Source organism: Epinephelus moara, chromosome 20, assembly GCF_006386435.1.
Source record: "Epinephelus moara isolate mb chromosome 20, YSFRI_EMoa_1.0, whole genome shotgun sequence".
Lineage (NCBI taxonomy): Eukaryota > Metazoa > Chordata > Actinopteri > Perciformes > Serranidae > Epinephelus > Epinephelus moara.
The window spans coordinates 34456865-34481758 of NC_065525.1; the positions used below are offsets into that span (position 1 = coordinate 34456865).

At 41.2% G+C, this 24894-nt stretch overlaps 1 protein-coding gene across 1 annotated transcript in view; it reads right to left on the reverse strand.

The window, feature by feature from the left end:
* Positions 1-2062: 2062 nt before the first annotated feature.
* ptpn9a (protein tyrosine phosphatase non-receptor type 9a) overlaps positions 2063-24894 on the reverse strand; it is a 32944-nt gene continuing 10112 nt past the window's right edge. Inside the window, exons 2-13 of the mRNA XM_050072685.1 lie at positions 24270-24413; positions 18003-18092; positions 14026-14150; positions 12340-12445; positions 11461-11571; positions 10721-11037; positions 8745-8832; positions 8324-8393; positions 7620-7698; positions 6532-6682; positions 5821-6028; positions 2063-5479 (exon numbers count right to left, since the gene is read on the reverse strand). Of these exons, the coding sequence (XP_049928642.1) occupies positions 5289-5479; positions 5821-6028; positions 6532-6682; positions 7620-7698; positions 8324-8393; positions 8745-8832; positions 10721-11037; positions 11461-11571; positions 12340-12445; positions 14026-14150; positions 18003-18092; positions 24270-24413 (1680 nt within the window). The 3' untranslated portion in view covers positions 2063-5288. The remainder of the gene's footprint in view (positions 5480-5820; positions 6029-6531; positions 6683-7619; positions 7699-8323; positions 8394-8744; positions 8833-10720; positions 11038-11460; positions 11572-12339; positions 12446-14025; positions 14151-18002; positions 18093-24269; positions 24414-24894) is intronic.

Genomic DNA, 24894 nt, shown 5'->3' on the forward strand with positions numbered 1-24894 from the left:
TTCAGTGTAAAATGAGATGAACACATGCACACACTGAATCTCCCTCTCAATGAGCTTTATGCTGCAACATACAGAGAGCAATAATTTGCCCTGGGGACATCCTACCACACCCAAAAATAAGCATTGTTGAGAAAGACAAACCCACACGCTGCTGAACTCAGCTCCCAGCATTCTTCACTGCTGCAGTGTTTCAACGTATTGGGAGTACACATTGTGTTGTGGGTATTCCCTTCTCAACGCTCCTGCTTACACTGCTCACTTTGTTGTGGTGGCAAACCCCACAGTCGAGCTAAGTTCACTGTATTTGTTGAGTGTGTGCAGCAGTGTAGGAGTGATACTGAAACCACTGGCTCTGTGTTTCAAGAGAAAAGTGATGTTTGGACCTTCAGCTGTCGGCTGAGATGACTGGGAATCATTACCAAGCCTTGTAATGTGAGATGCATTTGGTTTATAGGTTAGATTCAATGTAGGATGTGTCGACAGTTTGAAATCCACTGTCTCAACTATGCAGAGCCTGAAATGAAAATCTCCACTGATCTAATTATTTAAACCTGCACTCATTGATTTGTTTGGCTGTTTGGGAGCAGCGGAGCAAGATTTAAACTCAACATTATCACTTCATAAAGTTAAGGTGAAGGTGTTATTCAACAGTTGTCCATTGACACAAGATAATTCATTTGGAGTCATGATTTTAGATGTGTGACAAATAGAAGTCCAATATTCACTCCTTTTTGCTCTGTTTTGGTCTCCACCAACTCTTGAGAGAAATATGCAGCTTTTAGAGCCTTTCTGCCAAAAAAGTTGCCTGTTGCAGCTGTAAATGAAGTTATGAGTGGTGAGAGTGAACAAAAACAGTAAAGTAAAACCCAGTTGATCAGAGGAAAATGTTGGCATTGTCAGTTTTCAGGTGGAGGGGATGGTGGCTGGTGGATGGCATGACACGAAGGCAAGAGACCTGCCAAGCTGCAGACCACTGGGGACCGTTGTGAGAGACCTACAAACAATAAAACGAGTTGGGATGTTTCGAGTCATCGCTGTGTTTCCATCAGCTCTTTACGAACTTAATGAAGGTGTTTCGTGCGACCTGTAGGTGTTTATCAGCAGCTTTAAGTGATGCATCGCCTTCACTGGTTCCTGTACAGCAGGGTCGGTCTTTTTTTCACTGTAGGCAACATTCAGTAGGCTATATCTTCAGTAGCTAGCTAGCTAAAACTACACTTTTCAGGGTTTGATTTTGGTTTTGGAACAGGGAAGAAACATATCTTTTTCCAACCTCTCCAGGTAACGAGTATCATTAATACACGACGTGCCCCAGGCACAACATTTAGCTCCAAATCCACAAAACCAGCCTGAAAATGAAGGAAATCTGAAACAACTGTATTAGAGTCAATGGAGCACAGCTGTGTTGTTGTCAGACCCTGGTGTGAGCCAGCCCGACGCTACGTTATGATTGGCCAGTCTGCGTCCGAGGGCGGGACTTAGCAAAGGCTCAATTCTGTCTGCCAATGGGTACAAACCCCTGGGAAAATGAAGACTCAATTTATACTGCTAAGAAAGTGTATAAAGCATTGTGCAACCAAAACAGGAAGAGGATAGTGCTTTTGTTTTCCCAAGTAGCTATCGGCAGCTAACTCCATGTACCAAAGAGTATCAGTGTAAGTTCTGTTAAGTTACTATCCTTAGTGGCAAAAATGGCAGATGGTGGAACAACCCAAGTACCTGTGGAAACTGTGGTAGCTGCTTGACTGTGGAAAATGGAAAGTGATCCTGTTGTCTTTGCGACAGCGGCGCCAACAGTAACACCACATGGAAACGCTACGGGGGAAAAGTTGAAAAGTCTGTTATCACTTTAACTACTTATCTTTACCTATCAGTGCATCCTTTCTTCACGTTTTATTATTCTTTTTTATACACTCTGCTTTTAGAGGTGTTTTAATAAATGTATGGTAGTATATGAGACACATAACATAATCAACAAACTCTTGATTAGAACTCAGCAAACATCACACACACTCAATAAATCAGTGTTGTAAGCCAAAGAACACCCACCGTAACAGACGTATATGTTGACATAGTTTGTATTTAATACAGTATAGCTTGATTCAATAGTCATACGAATGATAAAGTAACAGGTTATAATAGAACAAATATAAAATTAATGTAGATAACTGTATATCCTGGGTAATCGTATGAAAACAGTTGTTGAATACAATAATAGAAAAATAAAACAGGGCACATTTTGTGTCCGTCATTGAAAGGAAAAAAATAATTCTAAAATCAGAGTGCATGAGGATGGCAGACTTAAAAAATGCTTCACTACAAGCAAATTCAATATGAATTCTGTAGCAAAGAACACGTTTTTTTTTTCACCCAGCAACAACATAATGCAACGTATGACACACAGACACTCAGGTTTTGTACATGTACTCTATAATAATGGCAAGATACTGGGACCAGATGAAAGCACGGATTACAACCACAGTCTGTAGAACTTAAAAGTAACACAATACGAATGAAAAATACACTTCAGATTCTCAGTCACCCAAGACGGACTCTAAAGGGTGTAGGCACAGGTTTGTGCACGCTTATTCAGCTAGTCTATCATTCATTTCTGGCGTCCCTGTAAAATCCTCGATTCGTCCCAATAAAGCTCTACGCAGATGTTTACAGTGAGATCAAATTGTCACAATGTGTTTTTAGCATCACTAAATTTAACAATTATCCCAGCATCACATGTAGACCTACAGAATTAAGTTTTAGGTGTTGTCGCATCCTATCTCTACGATGACTAATCTCAGAGCACATTGAAAATCGTTATTTAAAAGTGCTAAGACGTGATTTGTGTAAAAGAAAACAAAAAAAAGAAGTATTGCACTACTCATGAGGTCTTAACCGATGACTTCCACAGATGTACACATATGTACGCTTCGATGGCATAGTCACTGCAGACTGCTCTAAATGTGTGCGTGTGCATGTGTGTGGGCGTTTAGCGATACATTCCCACAATCACCGAAGCATGATGGCACTGCTAGTGAGCGAAGGCGGCCAAAGACACTGGTCATTGTCTGTGCTGCAAGTCAGGAAATCTCAATATTTAGGTGAGATGGAAGGTCAGGCTGTCAGTGGAAAAACAGAAACAAAAAAAAGAACTAAAGAGGAATTCACATGGAGCAATTTAATGATCACAGAGGGGATGTATCGGCCATTACGGAGGTGCTTTACTCCTCTTCACAGCCGTTCAGGGTTTTTCAGTAAGGCAAAGGAGAATGCATCATGAAACCTCAGAGGAATACAACATCCTCTTGGCAAAAGACTTTCTAACTAAATTGTTTTTGATAACAAGACGGGCAGTTTCACCTCCTTGTGTTCAGTATGACACTCCTGAGACTAGCTCGTACCATCTACGTGACAAATACCATGTGCTAAAAATGCACTACACAATATTTCCTGGACACAGGAGGTGAAAAAACTATGACCTGACTAAAACCTTATATTGTTGCATAACAGTGGAGATCGTTTGGAATTAAAAATGGTGTGCTTAGCTAAAGGATCATTTCACCCCAAAATGAAAATTGGGTCAGTAACTTACTTCTTGCACAGAGCCTACGCCGTAGCCTGACGTGCACCTCCCCAGAAATGCAACTACACGTCACAGCGACACAGACCTCCTGTCTATTTCTGTAAGCTGAAACCATTTCCCTCAGTGGAAAGTTGTTCCCTCAAAGACAGTTGTTTTGTCAGTGAACCTTGTGTGCTGTAATGGAGCAGAATTTTTAACTTTACCTTTGGTAAATGTTGCTGTTGTCCCTGGTTTTATATGAACAGAGGAAAAGTCTGCTAGCTGCTAAGCTAATGTATACAATGTAAAATGCCATAGACTTGTGCTAAAAACATTAGCATGTTGTATTTGTGGGGAAAATGTGTCCAGATAAAGACAAGTGTTTGTCTGTGAATGCTGCGAGTTATAATGAAGCCGATTTGTGTACTTGTGTTTGAAATTGTTGTTACTAAGCCATGTTTAATGTGTGTTTTGGGTGTGTTTTGAATCAAGTAAACTTTAAAGCACTTCACAGAAACCCAGACACCAGCTAGTGTTTTGGAGGTGTAACTGCAGAACGGCACAAGTATAAATGATCACGTAGGCAGCGTAGGCTACGGCGAAGACTACAGCGTAGGGTTTGCAAAGAGCCAACACACAAGTATAAATTCCCCTTTAGCGGGTAAGTTTGGTATTCTTCAACCCTGACTCTATTTTCTCATGTTTTTGTGTCTAAGTGACTAATGAGAACAACAGTTTTTAAAATTGGTCCAGTATTCAGCAAAGGAGCTGCAGTGTAACCTTAATGGGGAATTGCACACCAGCAGCCTGTTTCGCCGCAGATGGCTGCAGCCCTCTCGCTCAGTACCGGAACAATTTAAAAAAATGTTGTTCCCATTAGTCACTTACAAACAAAAACATGGGAAAATAGGATCCAGTATGAAAAATATCACAGTTACCCTTCAAAAGTCTAATTAGCACAAGTTGTGCATTAAAAGCATAACGTTAGCTGCTGTGGGTCCATCTCATCTGCGTTTAATTTTTACACCATGCACCTGACCAAGATATTGTCTGTGTACAGTAATTATGTTCATAGGACAGTTATTTGGCTGCAAATAAACCTTCCAAGGCAGCTGTAGGGTAAAAAGTAACATGCCTTTTTGGCACACAACGGCCATGTTAACATAAGCATTTAAGGAGAATTTGACTGAAACGCATTTAAAGGTCATCTTCATTGTTCTGCAGTCCAACAGTGGAATTTTAACTGACATTGGATGAGTGGTTACTGATTGAATTTTTAATTTGGGGTGAACTGCTCCTTTAAAGGTCCCCTAAACCATCTGTTTAAAGTAGCGAATAAATAAACAAAAGGTTAATGAACATTTCCTCGATCACTCCGCCCAATGTGTCTGACCGTAGACCACAAAACTGCACGACACAGGAGCAGTTTGTTCACACTGCCACGTATTGTCTGAGATATGTTCAGCGTAAACAAAATGTCACATTGTTGGAAGCGAGAATGTTATCACATTGAAACATCATAATGTCAAACACTCAGGCCTTTGCTCGTCACTGTCTTGTCTTGGTCTGGCTTGCCAATGAAGGATGGCCTACTTTCAGAAGTCAGCCTCTGTGAGGAAGTTAACTTTCCTGGGCTCACGAATTGGTCACACAACACAGCTCGGGGTTAACAGATTGGCTGCAGAAATCTCAGGGCTCATGGATTAATTTGGGAAGTCAGGGCTGAAGCTCACTGATTGGCTGGGAGCAGGCCCTGCCGTTGGGCGTGCTCCAAAATGGCATTGTAGCAGAAGTAGTACTGGTCCGGGGTTTGAATGCTGAAGGCCCTCTGTGTTCTCATGCGTCGCACCGTCTGGCAAACATTTAGTGAGCCTACGTCCTGTAACTGGGACAGACAGATGTCCAGGGCACAGAAGGTACCTACAAACAACAGGGCTCGTTAGTAGAGACACTTATTAAGAAAATAATTATTGATAACAAAGCACAATCATTAATACCGTTTAAAAAAAAGCAAAATTGAGGCTTCTTGTGTTCAAATTTGGTCTAAATGTTTACAATCTTATCCACTCTGTGTTAACCTCATTACCCAAGGTTTGTTATTTAACTTCACAAATGGGTGTCTGACAATTTTGTCCATACATGTTAAGTATCGATTCCAAGGGTACTATGCCTGAAGTTTTTGGTGGAAACGCAGCTGGTGATATGTCAATTATCAGACATCAAGCTATATTTTGAAAAGAATACAATCTCTAGGATCTCACCTGTCCTCCCAATCCCTGCACTGCAGTGGACCACTATAGGGGGTCCCTGTGGGTGGCCTGCCCACTGAAGTCCCAAAGCCTTCACCATTTTCCTCTGTTGTCTCTTCACAGCTCCCAGGAAGTCGATGAGAGTCACTGCCGAGGTGGGAACGCCGTAGTCAGGCCAGCTGAGGTACTGGAAATGACTCACTTGTCTCTGTTCACATGTCTGAATGGATTAAACATATTTTTAGTTACATGCTTGTTGTACGTTACGCTCCTGAAATATGGCACCATTAAAGGGATAGTTCAATATTATGGGAAACAAGCTTACTTGCCAAGAGTTAGATGAGAAGATCAATACCACTCATGTCTATGTCGCTATATATATATAAAACCTGGAGCCAGCAGGTGTTAAGCTCAGCTTACCATAAAGTAAAGACAGGAAACAAGCTTGGCTCTGAGCAAAGTTTAAAAAAAAAACTCCATCTACCTGCACCTTTTAAATTTTTCTAATTAACACTTTGAATCTAATTTGTTTAAAAAGGGCATCTGGGCTATATTTCTTATCCTGCTGCTATCTGACCCAGATAAAGAGGGGAAGATGGATCTCACTACAGCCAGCCAGTATATCTGACTCCACTGAGCCTGTATGCACCAGTATGCACCAGTATGCTTTTTGTTGTTCTCCTCCTCTGCAACATGAATCCTTGCAGTGCTCAAAGGTTGTACCTCAGTGTTGTGCAGTTCGAGGGTGGTGTGGTTGTAGTGGGTGTGGTGGTCCACCCTTTGGTTAACCACTGCCATGTGGCCATAGACCTCCTGCCCCCCTTCGTCCAGAGGCCAATACTGGCCACACTTCCTCCGACTGCCCTCATCTGTCCTGCAGGAGAGGGACAGGACATAGTGGACGAAATATATTTAAAGGGGACCTGTTATGCTTTTGCATATTTTGTGTCTTATACATAGTGTTACAATTTTTTTCGACTGTGGTATGACATCATAGCATGCCAGATTTCTTTATAAGGTCATCTACTCCAGGCACACTACTGCAAATGTTTACATTCGCAGAGTCTCGTGTGTTGGCCACATTGGCTTGTGGCATGGATAAGCACTAGATGAGCGTGATAAGCATCAATGGCTTAATTAACCGTGGTTCCCAGACTCTGGATCTAGAGTCAACCTGGAGAGTAGGGTGTTCTACCTGATCTCCAGACCCTACGTTCGGAGGTTATACAACAGACCAGATTTTTTAGTTAGTCAGACCCAAGAGCGCTGGCGTGCAAATGTCAAGCGTGTGGTAATGGTCCTGACTGTCCTTGGGTCTAGAAGGGAGACACACTGAGTGGAGGTACTCCAACCTCATCACTCCTCCTTCCTCCCATTGAAGTTTCTTCAGCAAGACCCGCTACCTGTAACAGGGTAGTATCCTCGCGGTGCCTGATCACCTGAGGGGTGGGTCGCATGTGAGGACACTCAACAGGATGGATTGAAGGGCATTCGCTGAGTCTCGTGTGTAGGCCACGTCGGCTTGTGGTAGGAATAAGCACGAGTAACTATGACTCTAAATGGAGCCTACAGTGCTAAATGAAGCTACATGCTAACATCAGGGAAATATGTAATCTTATTTTCTGATGTTAATATTTTCTTGATTTTGGATCAGATTTCTGCTAGAAGACGTCCGTTTGACGTTAGGTCCCCTTTAAGTTACAGATCTAATCCTGACTAGTCTTAAAAAAAGGAAACTGGCATTATTTTCCGACTCAACAAACAAGTATTATCTTTTAATCTAGATTTTTCGAAAAATCAGCTCAAATTACCTGGTTGTCATGACGATAACAAGCACGTTTTGTTCCCAAACCATTCTCCAGAAATCACCGTAGGTCTTTTCCAGCGGTCCTACAGAAGTACAAAGCACATTAAAATGACGTCAGTTCAGTCAGAGATCAGTGTAATGGAGCACATCCATTTGATTGCATGGAACAGCAGCCTAATTAGCTCCACTCGCACCAGACACTAATAAAGAAAACAAACCTGAGACCCCTTGCCTGCTCTCAACTCTTCATTTACTGCTAACGACTCTTTAATCACAAAATTAACCTCAGTGTGTTGTTGTGTGCAGATCCAGTACTTGCAGGTCCAACAGCTTATTCTGTCAGTGTGAGGAAGAGTCCCTCGGCATTTTGAGAAAATTCTGCAGCATCCTGCCTTTTTAACCTCCTGCTAAATGGCTCCACGCTGCTATATTTCACAAATCAATTTCTAACACAGAGCTTTTCTTTTAAGTGCCATTTCCTGCTGTAGATTGAGTGACTAACAGACAGCTACTTGACAGAGACAGCAAACTAGCTCAACGACATGGCCAAACGCAAGTATGATGCTGAATATATTGAACTGTGTGGACCTTGGACTAATGACTAGGGAGATTTCTAGACCCCAGGGCTGGACCAGTTGGGAACCATTGATTTAAACTTCTACGATAATCCAGATAACATTGACTAAAAATATGTGTCAGATGTCATACCTTGAGTACCAATATATGCATTCCTCTGTTTGTAGCCGTCCATGAAGCTGGCATTGATGTAGTCTGATCTCTGTGGGAACATCAAAGCTTTGTTACAAAGACATCATGTCAGTTAAAGGAAACACTAAAAGGTGAACTGTGCTAAGCTGAATGAGATAGTACAGCTGAGTCGTCTACACGGGGCTGACAGTGTATTCAGTTATTTTAGAGGAGTAAACACAGCAGAATGAAAATACTCTGGTTACACTCTCTGGACAAATATCAGCTTGTACATCAGAATACTGGCAGCGTGGCAGCCGTTCAAAACGCTGAAGCTTGGCACATTACTTGGCAGTGGAGGATGATGATGAATGGAACTGGCAGTCTTTTTCTTTTCATATGAATGACAACTGTAATATGCAGATTATTAAAAAGCACTAACCTCGTTCCTCCTGGCTTTCAAACGGACTCTTGTTTGATCAAGGCACAGCACGTCTCCATAGCGATTCCTCTCCTGATTGTAGGCTGATCTGAAGGCAAATAATACCATAGATTATGAGTGACGCTTAATGCGGCAGCCAGATTCCACCAATGCTGAAAGGGAAACCTCAGTATTTTTCATTCTGCGCTGTTTGATTCACGTTTTTGGGTCTAATTGACTCATGCAGACAACAATTTTTGAAACTGGTCCAGTATTGAGAGAGACTACTGCAACTGCAGCGGTCAAACAGACTGCAGTGTGATCACTCGAGGCATTTGGCATCATCAATGGAGGTTCACTAAAAGCTTGTTTTTGCCACTGACAGGCTCAGATCATCGTTATAAGTGTCTGACAACATTACGGACCTAAAAAGAGATGTGTTTGTCCAGAGCTTTTGCTGGTCTGTTTGATTTTGTGCATAACCAAGTCTCACTCAAGCCAAAGTCCCATTCTAAAATCTCGCAAGAGGTGACTTGTTGCAGGAAAACAACGATGGAAATGTTCGAGAGTTATACCCTTTTTCCATTGTCACTCTTGGCCACGCCGAGTAAAGCTATGCCGCACCGATTTGTGTTTCCATTGTCAGTCTAGACGCGCTGTGCCACACCAAGCTGCACCGCAGATTGACCTTCTCAGGAGTGGGTCCAAAAGCAAGGCTGTAGACTCTGTAGAGTTTTTTCCATAATGTTGTTGGATACTTATAATAACAATCTGAGCCTGTCAGCGGCAAAAACAAGCACTTTAAGTGGACTTAAATTGACGGTGCTCAATTGAAAGTCTACAAATAGTGAACCTGATGTCCCGGGTTTGAATAATTTTTGTCCTCTATAATTTCCCGAAGCCCAAGGCGGCATATTCAAATTGCTTGTTTTATACAGTCAACAGGTCAAAATCAAAATATGTTCAATTTACTTTATCATACATGAGAAATACAGAAATGAAATCATCACATTTGAAAAGCTGAACCCATCAAGTTGTTAGCATTTTGCACTTGACAAATTACTGAAGTTATTCATTATAAAATAAGTTACTGATTAATGTTCTGTCTGTATGTAACGGGGTTAAATAAGCAGCAGTAATATGTGTGACAAAGTCAAATCTACATTTGTAATATTAAGTATTATAATTACACAAAATTTGTTTCAGTCGTTATATCGTGACAAGCTTAGGCCTCCATAGTCAATATGTGGAACATTTGATATTCAGTTTCTGTACCCCTACTTTCACCTTTGGGGGTACCCCACCTATAAAAGGGGTGTCTCCTGCCTTACCTCTCCCCTTCTACTGTTGTGCTCCATGGGAGAGGTAAGTGACATTACTCTCGTAGTATTTCCCGTGTTTTAGTGCTGTTAAACTGTTTCTAACTTCATTTTTCAGATTAAACGTATTGTATTATATGCTAATATATTCCTGTGTCACTTAATTTGTGTAGGGTCTCGAGTTCAATGGTTGTAATTGACCGAGGGTTTTGTTTTTACCTCTTGCTGTCAGAGATGTCAGGAATAAATGGAGATCTCCTCCAAAGATATTCGCGGTCTGAGCCTCTTCATATCGACACAACGAAGACAACACTAGAGTCCACCGGTTCCATCAATTTACTCTTTCACTTTAAAATACTGAGTATCAGTTTGTCTGCTTCTGCTAGTGTTGTGAACTTAGAACAAAATAACATTTTGTACAATAAAAACAAGTAGCCTATGTAGGACAATCGTTTTAAAGTGTAACTGAAATTGTTCCTTGTGTAAAAATGTGTCTGGGGAAAAAGCAAACTAATTGATTTCTTTTAGAGAAAATAGTAAGTTTGAACATTGTGAATTAATCCCTTGTTTTGTTGTTGTAATGATCCCATGTTTGCAATGTAAAGATGCTTCAAATGTTAACCCTAAAGCAGATATTTATGTGTATATACACAGTATACTATGCTGCAGTAAACTCACTGTGCACAGTGGAAGGTTCCGGGCGGCGGTTCTTTGCGGACCTCCTCATACTCTTGATGGATGCCTGAGCGCTGAAGCCTGCCAAGGTGCACCAGCAGCTCCTGTGGACGCATGGACTCGGGTCCGGGGACGTGGATGGAAGAGTCCTCCACGGGGATGCCCACCAGTTCGTCCACTGGGTCCACCCGGCCGTTCTGGCCCGCCAGCAGCTGCTGGTTCCAGCTGTACGACTCCAGAGGCAGCAGGCCGCCGAGGTGCTGGGGGAGACAGTCTCTGGGGAGATGCTGGCGGAGTTCGGCCATTTTCACCATCTGGACCTGGAGTCAGGAGAGAAAATTCACATCATAAGCATTTAAACACCTCTGGTATCCTTTAACGGAGGTGCTGAAACTACTTTTTTTTGTTTATTTATTTTTGATTGCAAGAATAAAACTGAAACACAATTTACAGTAGAGCATCAGGTGACTGTAAAAAAATCCATACTAATGAAATTTTTCAGGGACAGTGATGTGGCAGGGTGATCGACTCCTGCGATACAAGCATTAACATCCGGTGATATATGAGGCAGCAGGGAGAATTAGTGGTTAGAGAGAAGCCCCTAATCAAATGATCACCTGCAACAATCAATGACACTGAAGTGCCTGCTCAATACCACTCTACATAAACTAAACAGAATTTTCCCAATCCTCTTAAAAGAATCATCATGAACATGGAGAAAGTATCAGAAAACTTTTATTTACCCTCTCCCTAAGTTTCTCCTTGAGAAGCAGGCTGAGCAGGTTGTAGGGCACTCGAAACCAAACAGGAGCCCCGACAATCAACACCTTCTTCAGCCTGGCAGGGAACGCCCCCTGGTGGAGAAAGACAGCACAACTTCAATGGGATTTCATTCTTCTTTGAAAAGTCATGATAGTCATGTGCTCATCTTATCCTCGTAATACTTGGACTTGGACAGCACACTCACAGAAGCTCACCCTCTTTCATTTATCATTCACATTATATTGTGGCACTGCTGTTTACACTAACTGAGCACAGCTCTACGACTACAGTCAATGTTTAGATCAATATGTGGACACAAATACATGCCGCTGATGCGGCTGCATAAGTGTCTGTGCTATTGACTCCAGATGACATACTACAAGATCCTAAAAGCACATATCACACAGAGTGGTGCTTATTTTGGCAGGTACCTGCAAGTATGCCTTCATCTGAGTATCACACAGCCAAGGTGCATGGATTAAATAATTCTTATGCTTGTCATCTCAGTCGCTGAGCCGTTCATCTTGCCCTTTGGACGAGCACTAAATCCTGTGATGATGCCAACCTCGTTTTAATCATTATGCTTCTTCACAGGAAGAAGGACATAACTCAACAGTTATGTATTAACCTGGCCCTGGAAAGGAGTGAATCATTTTCAACAACAGCAGAAAATTCAACACATTTTCTTCCAATATATGTGGGAGTGTTTACAGTAAATCTGCATCTGTTCTTGTGAATATTACACTACAATATTACACCGTTTCTCAGGTTTATGTATCTCATTTTCTTTGTTTGGCTTTTTCTGTACATGTATTAACACATGTATGTGTCTGTGTAAAATGCAGCACTGTAAAGTTAACCTTGAGCAGGTTGAGGATCTTCTTGCTCAGGTCCAGCTCAAAGTTTGTGTAGTTGGAGCCCGCCATGTCGTAGATGAACACCAAGCCATTCCTCTGGGTCTCAAAGCTGCGGGCAAACAGAATTTCAAAGGTAAGCTCTGTATTTTCCAACATGGACCCTGTTTTCCTGTGTTTCTGTATCTAAGTTACTGATAAGGAAAACATTTTTTGAACGTGGTATTGAGTGAGACTGCTGCAGAGAGGAGCTTTGAAACAGGCTGCAATGTAATCATTTGGAGCGTATTTGCACCATCAATTTATGTCCACTGACAGACTCAGATTGTAACTGGAAGTGTCTGAAAACCTGTGGAAAGATCCCTACAGAGACAGACCTTTTTGTTAAAGGGTAAAGTCCTTAGTTAAACCAGAAACAGCCCTGAAATCGATATCTCAAACCCAGCAGACGCCATTCAAATAAACAGTAAAGGCACAGAAACCTTGCACACTGATTCTGATGTGTTGTATTGTTCAATTTGGTGCGAAAATTCACAATACGTGACAAAATTAAAAGACACATTTCCTCCTTTGCCTCTCTCCACTGGAGTTACCCATTCTATGTGGTCCACATCCTCTTCCTCATTATTATCATCCACCTGAATATTACTATCTGACCTGTTGAACGTGAGCTATCAGAGTTATGAAATGATTCTGTGCACCCTATTCCTCTGTCTTGTCGCCGCTGTGTCCCGCTGCCATATTTTATTCACTGATTCTTGGTCAAACGTCTCTAAAGGCTCTGACGGATGTGAAAAACACAGGAAATCGAACCTGTTCTGAAAGTTTTAATGATGGACAAAAGTTTCGGTACATCTTAGTTTGGCTTTTCACTGTTCCAACAATCATCAACTCTGGTTTGGCCGAAATAAACCCTTAATTCCCTCTGTTAGGTGTGACAATATTCTTTCTCTATACACGCTGAAATTATTGTTTATTTAGAAGCAGTCTAGTGAGTTTAGTGACGGTGATTTTGGGTCCGTTTCTGGTCAAACAAAAAGGATCTTACCCTTTAACAAAAAGGTCTGTTCTCTGCATGGATCCTTTCCATAATGCTGTCAGACACTTAGAGCATGAGCATTGAGCCTGTCAGTGGCAGTCAGTGGATGTAAATTAGGGGTGCGAACATGCCCCAAGTGGTTACACTGCAGCCTGTATCCCTGCTGCTGTCACTCAATACGAGACCAATTTAACAAAATGATGTTCCCATGAGTTACTTAGATATAAAACAGGAGGAAATAATAACGAGACTTTAAGACTTCTCTGTAAATGTTTTGGATTTTGTAACAAACAGGTCAAGTAACAGCTAACTTATGAAGGTACGTGCACGTTTTTCCTCCCCTGACACCTCAAATAGACAGAACGTTGAATTAACACTCATAATTTCAAATACAGTGGAAGTCACAATAGCGAAAGCTGTTTTTAAATATTCAAATTAAATATTACATGCTCAGGATTCCCTCAAGGGAAACTGACCCACTTGGAGCTTAATTAGGTGATATATTTGGTACGGTTTCTAGTTAAAGTAAAATCTTGCATCAGATTCCAAAGCTAAAGCTGGACAGATAACATCAGGCTCATAATTTAAAAACAGTAGGTCTTTTTGTTAAACTTCTCTTATATTCAGGGAATCATCCTAAAACCAGTCCTCACCTTTCCACGGCCCGATCCAGGAGGTAGAAGAGGGCCTGAAGCACCACATGGTTGCCTGTCTTGTTTGGGTGGTGAAGTTTGGCTGTGTACAAGGCGATGGAGGCCCCCGAAGGATCCCGTACACTCTGGAATACACAACACCACAACTTATATCAGCATTCAGCCTAGTGTGACACGTTTATCCCCTTTTCACTATTCACACTGGATAAATTCTGTGTATCCCTTGAGCAAGGCAGCTAACACTGAGCTCCATGTTTCTATTAAGAACAAGAAACTACAGTTTTTATTTTGTCTTCTGAAGGGTTTATTTTTCTGCATCTCCACTAACTACCATTGAATTTCTCCTTAGATGCATGAGTTATGATTTCTGGGAAGAAAATGTTACCAGCGGATTGACTGTGAAGTGTTTTTTTAAAAATAGAAATCATGTGGTACTTTTAGCCACTTGTTTACTGGGGTTAGTTTTAAGTGTGACAAAGAGACAGCCAAATGGAAGCTCTGCAAAAAATGAAGGATGAACAATGACCACAGGGGGGCACTTAAGTTCATATGCTGGTTACTGGCAGGCTGCCAAAAAGGGCTGTCAACAATTCAACAGGAGGAACAATTCTTCAGTAATGATGCTGCAGGTCTTACAGCTCTGTTTTCACCCTGAGAGGAAAATGAAACATATTTCTCATATCAAACCTGAGGGGTGTTCTCAGGTTTGATAAGGGTGTTCAGGCTGCTGGTGTCAGGAGAGCCAGAAACTCTTCACTTGAATGAAGCCGCTGACCTAAGATACCACGGAACCGTCCTTTGTAAGGAAATAAGCCTGTGTTCTCGGGTACGGGGGCTAAAAATACCTCAGGCAGGATATGAAGCTCGCTGCTGAGGCTGGAGACCTCCAACGTCAGACAAGAGGATGTGCAGCATCAATGGCACTGTGGCACGTCAATGGGGAAGGAAGAAGGGAAACGCAGGAGTGTGTGTGTGTGCATGCTGGAGGGAGGGGGGGGCATCTTTTATGGTTGTGATTTGGCTGACAAAGGGCTAAATTTATCTGGCAAAGGAAATCCACTTGGCACATCAGTCGGTCAATAACTTGCACCCTTAAAGGACCTCTTAAGTCCTCATTATAGAAGCCTGCATTCAGAGTTTGAACCCTAAAACCTTGTGAATGAAAAGTGAGCTCATTACATTAGCAGGTTGGGATCCTTTGAGGTGTGAGTTATTGATTTATTGATCCTCAAGCCAAGCTACTTCCTTGACAAGTCCAGAGGAACTTAGATTTCTGAAAGGTGACACAGAGGGAGGAGGAAAAACATCCAAAGTGAGACAACTCAACAAACTTAACATGTTGAAAAGGGAGCTTTTCTGTTTGCTTTGTCAGAGACAGTACAGAACTGAAGTATGTTTCATCCTCTATCATTCTGTCCGAGCTCCCATACCTCATAAACTGTCCTAATTTTCATTTCCAGTCGGAGTGACATTACACACATTACATGCAATAACAACATCTGCCTCTTATTTTAAGATCCTTTCATTGGTTTATATATTTTGTGAAGCACTTTGTGAATGTGTTGCATTCTCTTTGTATGAAAAGTGCGACATAAATAAAGTTTGACTGAACTGTACTGAAGACCAAAAGCACAGCAACAATGTTATTTAAACAACAGCAAAAGAAAATGTGATAAGCAACAGCTGTGGCTGTGCTGCCTGCTCTCTCCGGTTTTACGCCAGGCTCGGCTCCTTTCAAAGACTCCTTGCGAAGCACTCCTCCGGGGGCTTTTTCGGACCCTAATTGTATTGCGGAGTTTTGCACAGCGGCGACCGGATCTTTGCTCTCAAACCACAAAAAAAATGTGATGGCACAACAGTCTCCTTCAGTACATTATTCTATGCTTTCTTTTGATTTTCACATTGGCTAGTCATCCTGTTTAATTTGTCTTCTGATTAAATCGGAACCGTTGAAACAAGTTGTAGGAAGCCTCTGCAAGTAATTGGTTGCTGGCAGACTCTGTGCTCCAATAAAATGGTTAATCAGCAGTGCCGTGCACCGTAGAGCCGATGCGCTGCTGGTTCTGCCGGCCTGAATAGAATATAATGTCTATAGCCTTACTGTTGTACTGTTGTGTACAGCCTTTATAGACTGAGCTGAGTAGTGATGCGCGGGTCAACCTGTAACCCGCGGGACCCGCAAATGGACCTGNGGTAAAACTTGGCATTGATCCACAGCCTCAGACGGATGCGCTCAAGCCTGCCGTGCGCAGAAGCTCAGTTGGTAGGCTATACTATATTTTCACATTTTAAACAATGGAATTTAGAAGTTTTGATTTTTATTGATAACCTACATTTACCAACAACAAAAAGACTACATTTAGCACCAAAAAAAAAAAAAGTAAATAAAAAAACGAATCTCGAATACCAAATTTTCATAACGAATACCTACCCATAGAAACAAATATTCGAATATCCGAATATCTGGGTACAGCACTAGAAAACACCAAAACCAACACTGCCTGTCTCGATACTTTCTGATTCCCCCACCTTTGACACAAGCCCACTGCTTTCTACTGAGGATGTAAACCTATAAAAACAGGTCATGAGTACACAGCTTCAATTTTATTATTATATGTAATCATATAATTTCCTAAAACAGCTGGGTGCTATAGCTTTGAGCAAACATTACTCAAAACAGAGTTAAAAGTGCGTCTGTTGGGGACTATTTCAAACTGCGGATTAATACACATTTGGTGCTTTAGTGCAGTGGTTCCCAACTGGTGGGTCACGGTCCATAAGTGGGTCATGGACTCATTCTGAATGGACCACAAGTGACATGCAAACGTGTTAACTTTGTAAAAAAACACACTTTACTTTGAAGTACAGTACATTTCTGGCACAGCGCTTTTATTTTGAAGTGCTGTTTCCTGCTGTGGAGTGACTGACTAACAGACAGCTACTTGACCTTGAGGCGATAACTACGGAAAATTCTAGAGCCTGTGACTGCACCAATTGCTCTAGTAAGCATACATGACACCAAGACAGGGACTAGGTTTACATGCACAGTAATTTTCCAAATTTGACAATATTCCAAATTTAATACGGCTCATGTAAACAGCATATTTCCATTTAGCTATTCTGAAATAGGCTTTTTCCCGATTAAGACATGAGGGAAATGCCAATATGTTTCATGATTTGGAGGCATTCTTTGGTCATGTATACTGCACATTCAGAATGTGCAACTCAGTTGGGGTTTTTAACCGCAGTTTGCGACACACGGCCTCTTGCTCACAATCCCGGAGATCATCAAATAAGGGTCGACTCATTGCACCTAAAATCAACTCTCAATCAGCTCACGGTGCTTTTAGTCACTATGCTCCTACTCTCTGGAATTCTCTTCCACATTAACTACGACCTACTACAACAGTGTTCTCTTTTAAAAGCCAACTGTCTTTTGTTGCAAGCTATTAGTGAGCATTTTAAGTGTATTTGTATTTGTTTTAGGAATTAGTGTCATTATTGTTATTATCTCCCCATTTTTTTTTAAGAATAATGATAATAGAAAATGTCAAGGCTGGGACTTAGGGAGGATGATAGCTGTTGGAGATGCAAAGAAAAGAGCTCATTGGTCCATATGTTTCATGATTGTGAAACGGTGTGAAATGTACTATCATTATACTGAAAACAGACCTCATTGAGGGTCCGGCATTATGTATACTGGGCATCTTACTAATGCAGACTAACCCGTCCTCAAAAGTGTGTTCCTGTGTGAAATGGAGGACTATGGGACAGAAGAATAAGCTTTGAATACACAGACAGTACTTGTAAGTAGGATTGATTCAGGGCTGGTTTTGGTCTTTTCATTTGACTTGTTTATAATAAAGAATTTACAGAATATCTCCTGCCTTATCCTTTAATTGTTCTCTATATGACATCACGCTGGATTTTTCCATCTAAGAAATGCCAACTCTAGAGGAGATTTAAATGACTCTTACCAACACAGTGAATTTTCCACTGAGCAGCTCCGAGCGCAGAGGTTCTTCCTGAGGCTGAAGTCTGACGATTCCTTCTTTCAGACGTGTTTCCTGAAGAAAACAGATCACAGCAGGTGAAGTCAGGCTGCGGAGGAACTATAACAGGCCGTCACTTTGAGGTGAACTGCTCTTTGTGAACAATGGAGAAGTACCCGCCTGACTTTCCTGCCAGGAGGATCCCTCTCGGCAAAGTTTCCATTCCTTTTTCCACCCCCCAAGGAGGGTGTGTGGGAGTTTCTTGAACTCATTCTGAGGGCCGAGCATGGGAGGTGTCATTTCCATTTACCGTTGTATTTACCGTTTCTGGCTTTTAAATAATGCGGGCCCTGAACTATGATGACGGAGTATACAAATAAACCTCAGCAATAACTAGTAGTAGTAACTAAAACCCAAAATAATTTCCCCATAGTTTCACTAACACTAATTTTAAAGGACTGACTCACCTCAAAATAAAATATATATATTTCTCCTCTTACCTGTAGTGCTGTTTATAAGTCTAGATTGTTTTAGTGTGAGTAGCCAAGTGTTGTCGATATCAGCTGTAGAGATGTCTGCCTTCTCTCCAATATAATGGAACTAGATGGCACTCAGCTTGTGGTGCTCAAAGTGCCAAAAAACAAAACACATTTGAAAAACTCAACAGCAATGTCTCTTTCCAGAATTCATGACTCTTTCTATAGAACTACACCCACTGATTGCATCGACACGACAGAGTGCATATACTCAAGGACAAGAGGCTTGTGCTCCTGTCAGTGCGAGATGTAAACATTAATGGCGTCCTCCTGGGCTGAGCTGTGATGTTCGTTAGCTCAGTGGTGCTAGATGAGCTAGTACACGCTTCCTTCTGAATGGGGAAGTGGTTGGTGGATGCAGCGTGGAAGAAAGAAAATAGTTCCTACATGAAACTGCTCACAACAAGGTCTCTTGATTATTTTGAGTAACCAGGTCATGATTTCTGGAAAGAGACACTGCTGTTGAGTTTTTCAAATGTATTGGCACTTGCAGCACCACAAGCTGAGTGCCATCTAGCTCCATTAAATTGGAGAGAAGGCAGACATCTCTACAGCTGATATCGCCAACAATCAGCAACTCACACCAAAATAATCTAGACTGATGAATAGCACTACAGGTAAGGGGAACTATTTGTATTTTTTTTGTTTTGGGGTGAACTGTCTCTTTAATAGAGAGTTTGATTTTCATGAAGGCTTTTTTATTTGATAGAGGACATGATGGAAACTGTGGCTGTCTTATTCCATGTTTTTAAAGTTGTTTTCTTTTTTTTTTTTAAATCAATCATGTGTTATTGGTAATTGGAGACAAATATGAAAGAAAGACTACCATGTGAAGATTTCAGCAGTTTAAAAAACATAATGGATATATTATGCTGGAGGGCAGCCATATTCTGAGTAATGTAAGCTCTTCAGGAAGACCTGACTGTAAGATGTGTACCTGACATGTCTAGAGAATGATTGATGACACTGAAACAAAGGCAAATGTTTGACAAGTAGACAAGTTAAAAATGGGACCTAGAACCAAGGAAATCTACTGACCAGCCCCTCTAAAGTACATTAATCAACATGTTATACGTTGCTTGTTTCACCTGTACAAAAACTAAAGTGTAACAAGCAAGAATTCGCAATTGCTGCGACCAAGTACACGCATGCATCAACACATTGCCCCTTTTTGCCAACTGACTGTGGCCGCGCAAACAACAAACCAACCACCGGACCATCAGAGTGAGCTCAAGGGTTGCTGGTTGCAGCTAAAAAATGACATGTTGCGGTGTTATGGTGGATTATGTGCTGGACTGTCTCTCTGGAATCTCTACCTGTCAACCTGACGATGACGACAAGTTACTGCATCACTGAAACTTCACTCAAACGACAAGTTACTTTTTTGGAAATGTTCCACTTAATCTGAGTGCTTTGATTCATTAAAATACAGCAGGTCTGGGCTAAAACAACTCGTGCAGCAGTTTCAATACATGGTGAAATACAAAAAACACTGTTTTTTTATGCCAGGTCCGACTCACACAACCAGCCACATTAGTCTGAATGCCAGCCCGGCCTGTTTGTACATCCCCCCTCGACCAAACAAACACTTCACTGGAAACTTTCCCTCTTAGTTTGTTCTGACAAATTACTTGTCCCCAGCCTCTGTCCTGGCGCTGACGCAGCATTAAACCGAGTTAAATGAACTGTGGCGTGGCAGGGGGGAGACTAATCCCTCTCAAAGTCACAGTCGAGGCATTCACAAATGAGTCGTGTTCATGCGGGCCAACTATTCGTTGCAGAAATAAAAAACCCACCTTGGTGATTGAAGCGTCGTTACTAAAAGGTAGGTGGTAAAAATCCTGCCACGTCTTGGAGCTATTCAGGTAATTAGAGTCTGCGAGAGACGTCTGTGAACTTTCCGTTTGCTGCGGTGGATAAACCAGAGCAGATTTAAGCAGATAAACCCCATTTTGAATGTTCAGATTTGGCCGGGATGAAATTTACAGCAGTATAGACCATTTAGGGGAGAAAATAAGACATTATCCTCGACTCCCTGGTAGTTATTACGTGGCTCGGAGGAGAAGGCCTTGATTATGTTATTATCTAGATGTTATTTTCAGGTCATAAAGTAAATGAGACCTGCAGTCTGATCCGCCGGCGCTGCCCTGGAGGTTTCATCTTGATCATCATTTTCCGGTTTGATGGTAATAATATCACCAAGGTCACCAACTGCTATTTCAGTGATATGTAGTGTAGAGACACATTTTCTCTGCTGCGCTGTGGCACACAGTCAGGCGGCCTCTTAATGTCGCCTATAGCTGATACTTATAGATACACAGCTGGCAGCTATGGGTAGTGCCTGTTTTAAACTTGATCCATTTTCAGTTTACTGTTCTTCCTGGTTAAGAGCAAACAAAGTAGGAACTTTGGTCACACATACATTAGACATATTCTGTCACTGTGTTTAACACTGTTTGCATGCAACACACCCTTCCCTGTAAAATTTTATGGTCCTCATTTAATCTAACCTCATAACTCATAACCTCAGCTGTACCAACTAAATAAGCTTTTCTGACGACAACGCAACACTTATTTCGTGATAAGCTCAAAGCTCTCTGGAAAGCTGAGTAAGCCTGCATGCTGCGTCCTGAAATATCCCCCCAGTGTATAATTCAGTGTGTGTGTGTGTGTGTGTGTGTGTGTGTGTGTGTGTGTGTGTGTTTGGCCCCAGGTTTTTGGTGCATCTGTTTAGGCGATCTCTCCCTTGGCTTGGGCTTCTGAAGACATTTGTTCAATGAAAAAAGGGCCTTGTGTTACTGCGCTGCGGGTGTGGTGAAGAAGCTCTACATGACCTCCACCTTTCTACCTCTGGGCCTTTTTAATACTTCTGCATGTTGTTCTGATTTTATTCACTGTCCTTTAAAACATGTCATCAGTTATTTCTTTCCATCTGAAGTAATGATAAAGGTGATAAACTGCAGTTATGTGTCAAACGCGACTCGTTTCAGACCCTGCGTCATGTCATAATCATCCAAATAGAGGTTAATAAAATGCAAAAGGACTGATTCTGTGGAAATAATGGCTGATGATCAGTATAATGAGATAAGATTGTTCCAATGTGGGTGTAGATTCTTATGATAACGTTGAAAGAGAAAAAGTGTTCAGACTGACGAGATAGAAAGATTCTTAAATTAAAGGTTCCACAGTAAGGTGGAAAATATTTTTACCAAAATAACCTGAGTTCCAATAAACACACAGTTTGAGATGAGTCAGCATCTCATCTAAAACTATTATCTCCACATAATGACATTTGACTCCTCTGGCTCTGTTGTGGCTTTTCTACCTGGCCAATGATGTTAAAGCAAGCAGCTTTGGGTGTTTGATAACTTTGGTGGAACCTGTTGAAAGGTTATGTCGTTAACGTCACTGTCACAGAGGGCTCCCTTCATGACCTTGAGCTGAGCTGAGAAACAGGGGTGTGCCGTATCATATTGTTCACGATAATAGGGGTATCATTTTTAATAAGATTAAAAAAAAAAAAAATCCTACTTTGGAGAATGAGGTATTGGTGTGCTCGAGGACTGTCTTTATCATATGAGACTCAAGAAAAAAATGCAGGTGCTCTTGAAGACAGATGGGAAGAATAAATGACTCCCATCCACCCTTTAGCACCCTCAAGCTTGACAAAGAACTTAAAAAGGTGTGAATGTGCGATAGTCTTCGTAGAATAACAGTATGTCAAAAATAAATGCAGGTGTGTGTGCAGCGGGTCTGATTGTCAGCGCTGAGTGACACAAGTTAGGAGTGGATTAGAAATGACAAGGCGTACAGGCCCAGGCGAGAAAAAAAATTGGAATTTTAGAAATAGAGAGGGAAAGGTAAGAAGTTAGTCTCTGTCTATAGTCTATAGTATATAGATACGAGGGTATATTTTTTGTATTTGGCATCTGTTTAGATATTTACTTTAAATTTGTTTGTTTTTTGCACCATTTATACTTTATACAAAATCTGAATTTCACTCAGAGTTATCGTTATTGTTTACAAACTAAAGAAATGAGAGATATTTTTCAGTTTTTACCAAATATCTGAAGAAAAACTTACATTTATAATGAGTCAGTATTTTTTCATATCATCAAGAATATTGATATTGGAAAAATACCCTACAATATTGTGAGGCCCAGAAAGGAAAATGTTTGCACATGCTTGCACAGTGTGAAGTGATGAGATGGGCTATTGCATTTTATCTATGTGGCTGTATAACATTCATAACTTCAGTATGACAGGGAAACTTAAAAGGTCCAGTGTGTAGAATTAGGGGGATATATTTGCAGAATGGAAAATGGTAAATGGACTGCACTTGTATAGTGCCTTTCTAGTTATCTGACCACTCAAAGCACTTTTACCCTACGAGTCACATTCAACCATTCGCACACACTGGTGGCTGAGGCTACCATACAAGGTGCCACCTGCTACTCAATTTCTAACACACTCACACACCAATGGAAGCAACATCGGGAGCAATTTGGGGTTCAGTATTTTGTTCAAGAATACTTCGACATGCAGACTGGAGGCGCTGGGGATGGAACCGCTGATCTTCTGATTGGTGGACGACCCGCTCTAGCTAATAAAAATAAGTAATAAGTAGTAAGTATGTTTTCTTTAGTGTATAATGACCTGAAAATAAGAATTGCTGTGTTCTCATTAGCTCTGAATGAACCGTTTTTATCAACATATGGAGTATTCATGGAGATCTCCATGATGCACTGCTGTCTGTTTTAGTGAGCCTTCAGTTTTCGAAATGCTGAACAGTGTAGATGATGCACTGATTTGTTTGATGAAATACTGTTTTTAGCTGTTCTAGTTGCCTGGTCTGCTTGTTTTGGAGAGGAAGAGACCTCTGTGGATAATTCGGCTCATAATAAAAACTTGAACAATGAACATTGAAGGAAATCTAACCGGGCGAAGTTTTAGCTGGTTGCAATCTGTAACTCACCTCTAGATCCCACCAAATCCCCCTAAATCATACACACGTCATCTTAAATACTTGATGTGTACAACCAAATTGTGTTGGCAACATCTGGTACTGAAAAGTCTCCAGTGTTTCAAGCTGCCGTGAAATGATAAGCTTGTTTATTTATTCTTTGATCAGGTATCTCGATCTTAAACAGGATCTTTTCTCACTTTGTATCAAGGCAAATTTCTTCATTTCACACTGATGCCTTACGTAGTCTGGCACATTTTATTAAATGTAATAGGGGTTAAAATGTTTATACATGACCAACTAAGACTACTATTGTCATTTGCAAATTTCAGAGGCATAAAAACTTAAACAAAACTGGAAAATTCACAAAGAAAACGTTATTGTAGCTAGCCTAAAAGTTGGTGTTACCATAAGTAGCACAACTAAATTGTGACCTGATGAGCCATTCATATGTGTTAATGAAGTGATAGTAGTGTGAACATCTGTGTGAGCTGCCCACTTGGTTAGTCAATTAATACGATGACTTCAAACATTAAATACTAGGAGCAAAATCCAGCACAAACTTTGGGGAATTTCCTGTTTGATGGATTGTGTTTAGATGGACTTTCAGCTGTACATAATCACTGTTTAAGGGATGAGGACTTTTAATATGGCTGCCCCAGAGAGATCTACGTCACAACTGCTGAACTGTTTTGTTTAAATGAGCAGCTGCAAGTTATTTTTAATCTAAATGATTCCCCTCTCTCTTCTTACCCTGTAGCTGTGGAATAGCTCGATGGCTCGGAGGACGTCAAACTTGCGAGCCATGAGGAACTTGACGGCCAATTCCCTGGACAACGGTGACACTCCATGCTGACTGGTCCATTTGTTGATTTCCTCCAGAAACTGCCTGGTAGCCTGAAACAGACACAGATGTGGTCACAAACTTTGTCCTCCCACAATCGAAGGGTCAAACGGAGAGGAAGTGAAACTGGGCTTTAAATTTGATACATCCTCACAGGAAGTGCTATCTACAGCCTCACAGAATATTTGATGCAATTGTAAGACATCCATGGTAGTGTTTCACACTGCGGGTGTGTTTACAGAATGTATATACACAGGGAGGTACGAAATTAAATGTGTGAACTGTAATTTGTGCAGCCGACCAAAACCATTGGTTTTACACAAGTTATTCCTCAGTTTTGCTGTTTCATCTCGTGTGTTACCCGCAGCTATCTTGGGGCAAGTTTTGGCACTTTGTAAAAGCTGTGAAGGGAAAGAAAAATTAAAAAAAAATACAGTGCATAGTTGAGCTAAAAAGAACAAGTAAAACTGAGGAGTGATGCATGTAGCCTGTAGATGAACAGGATATTTTGTTAAGTTAAAGAAAACATCCAGC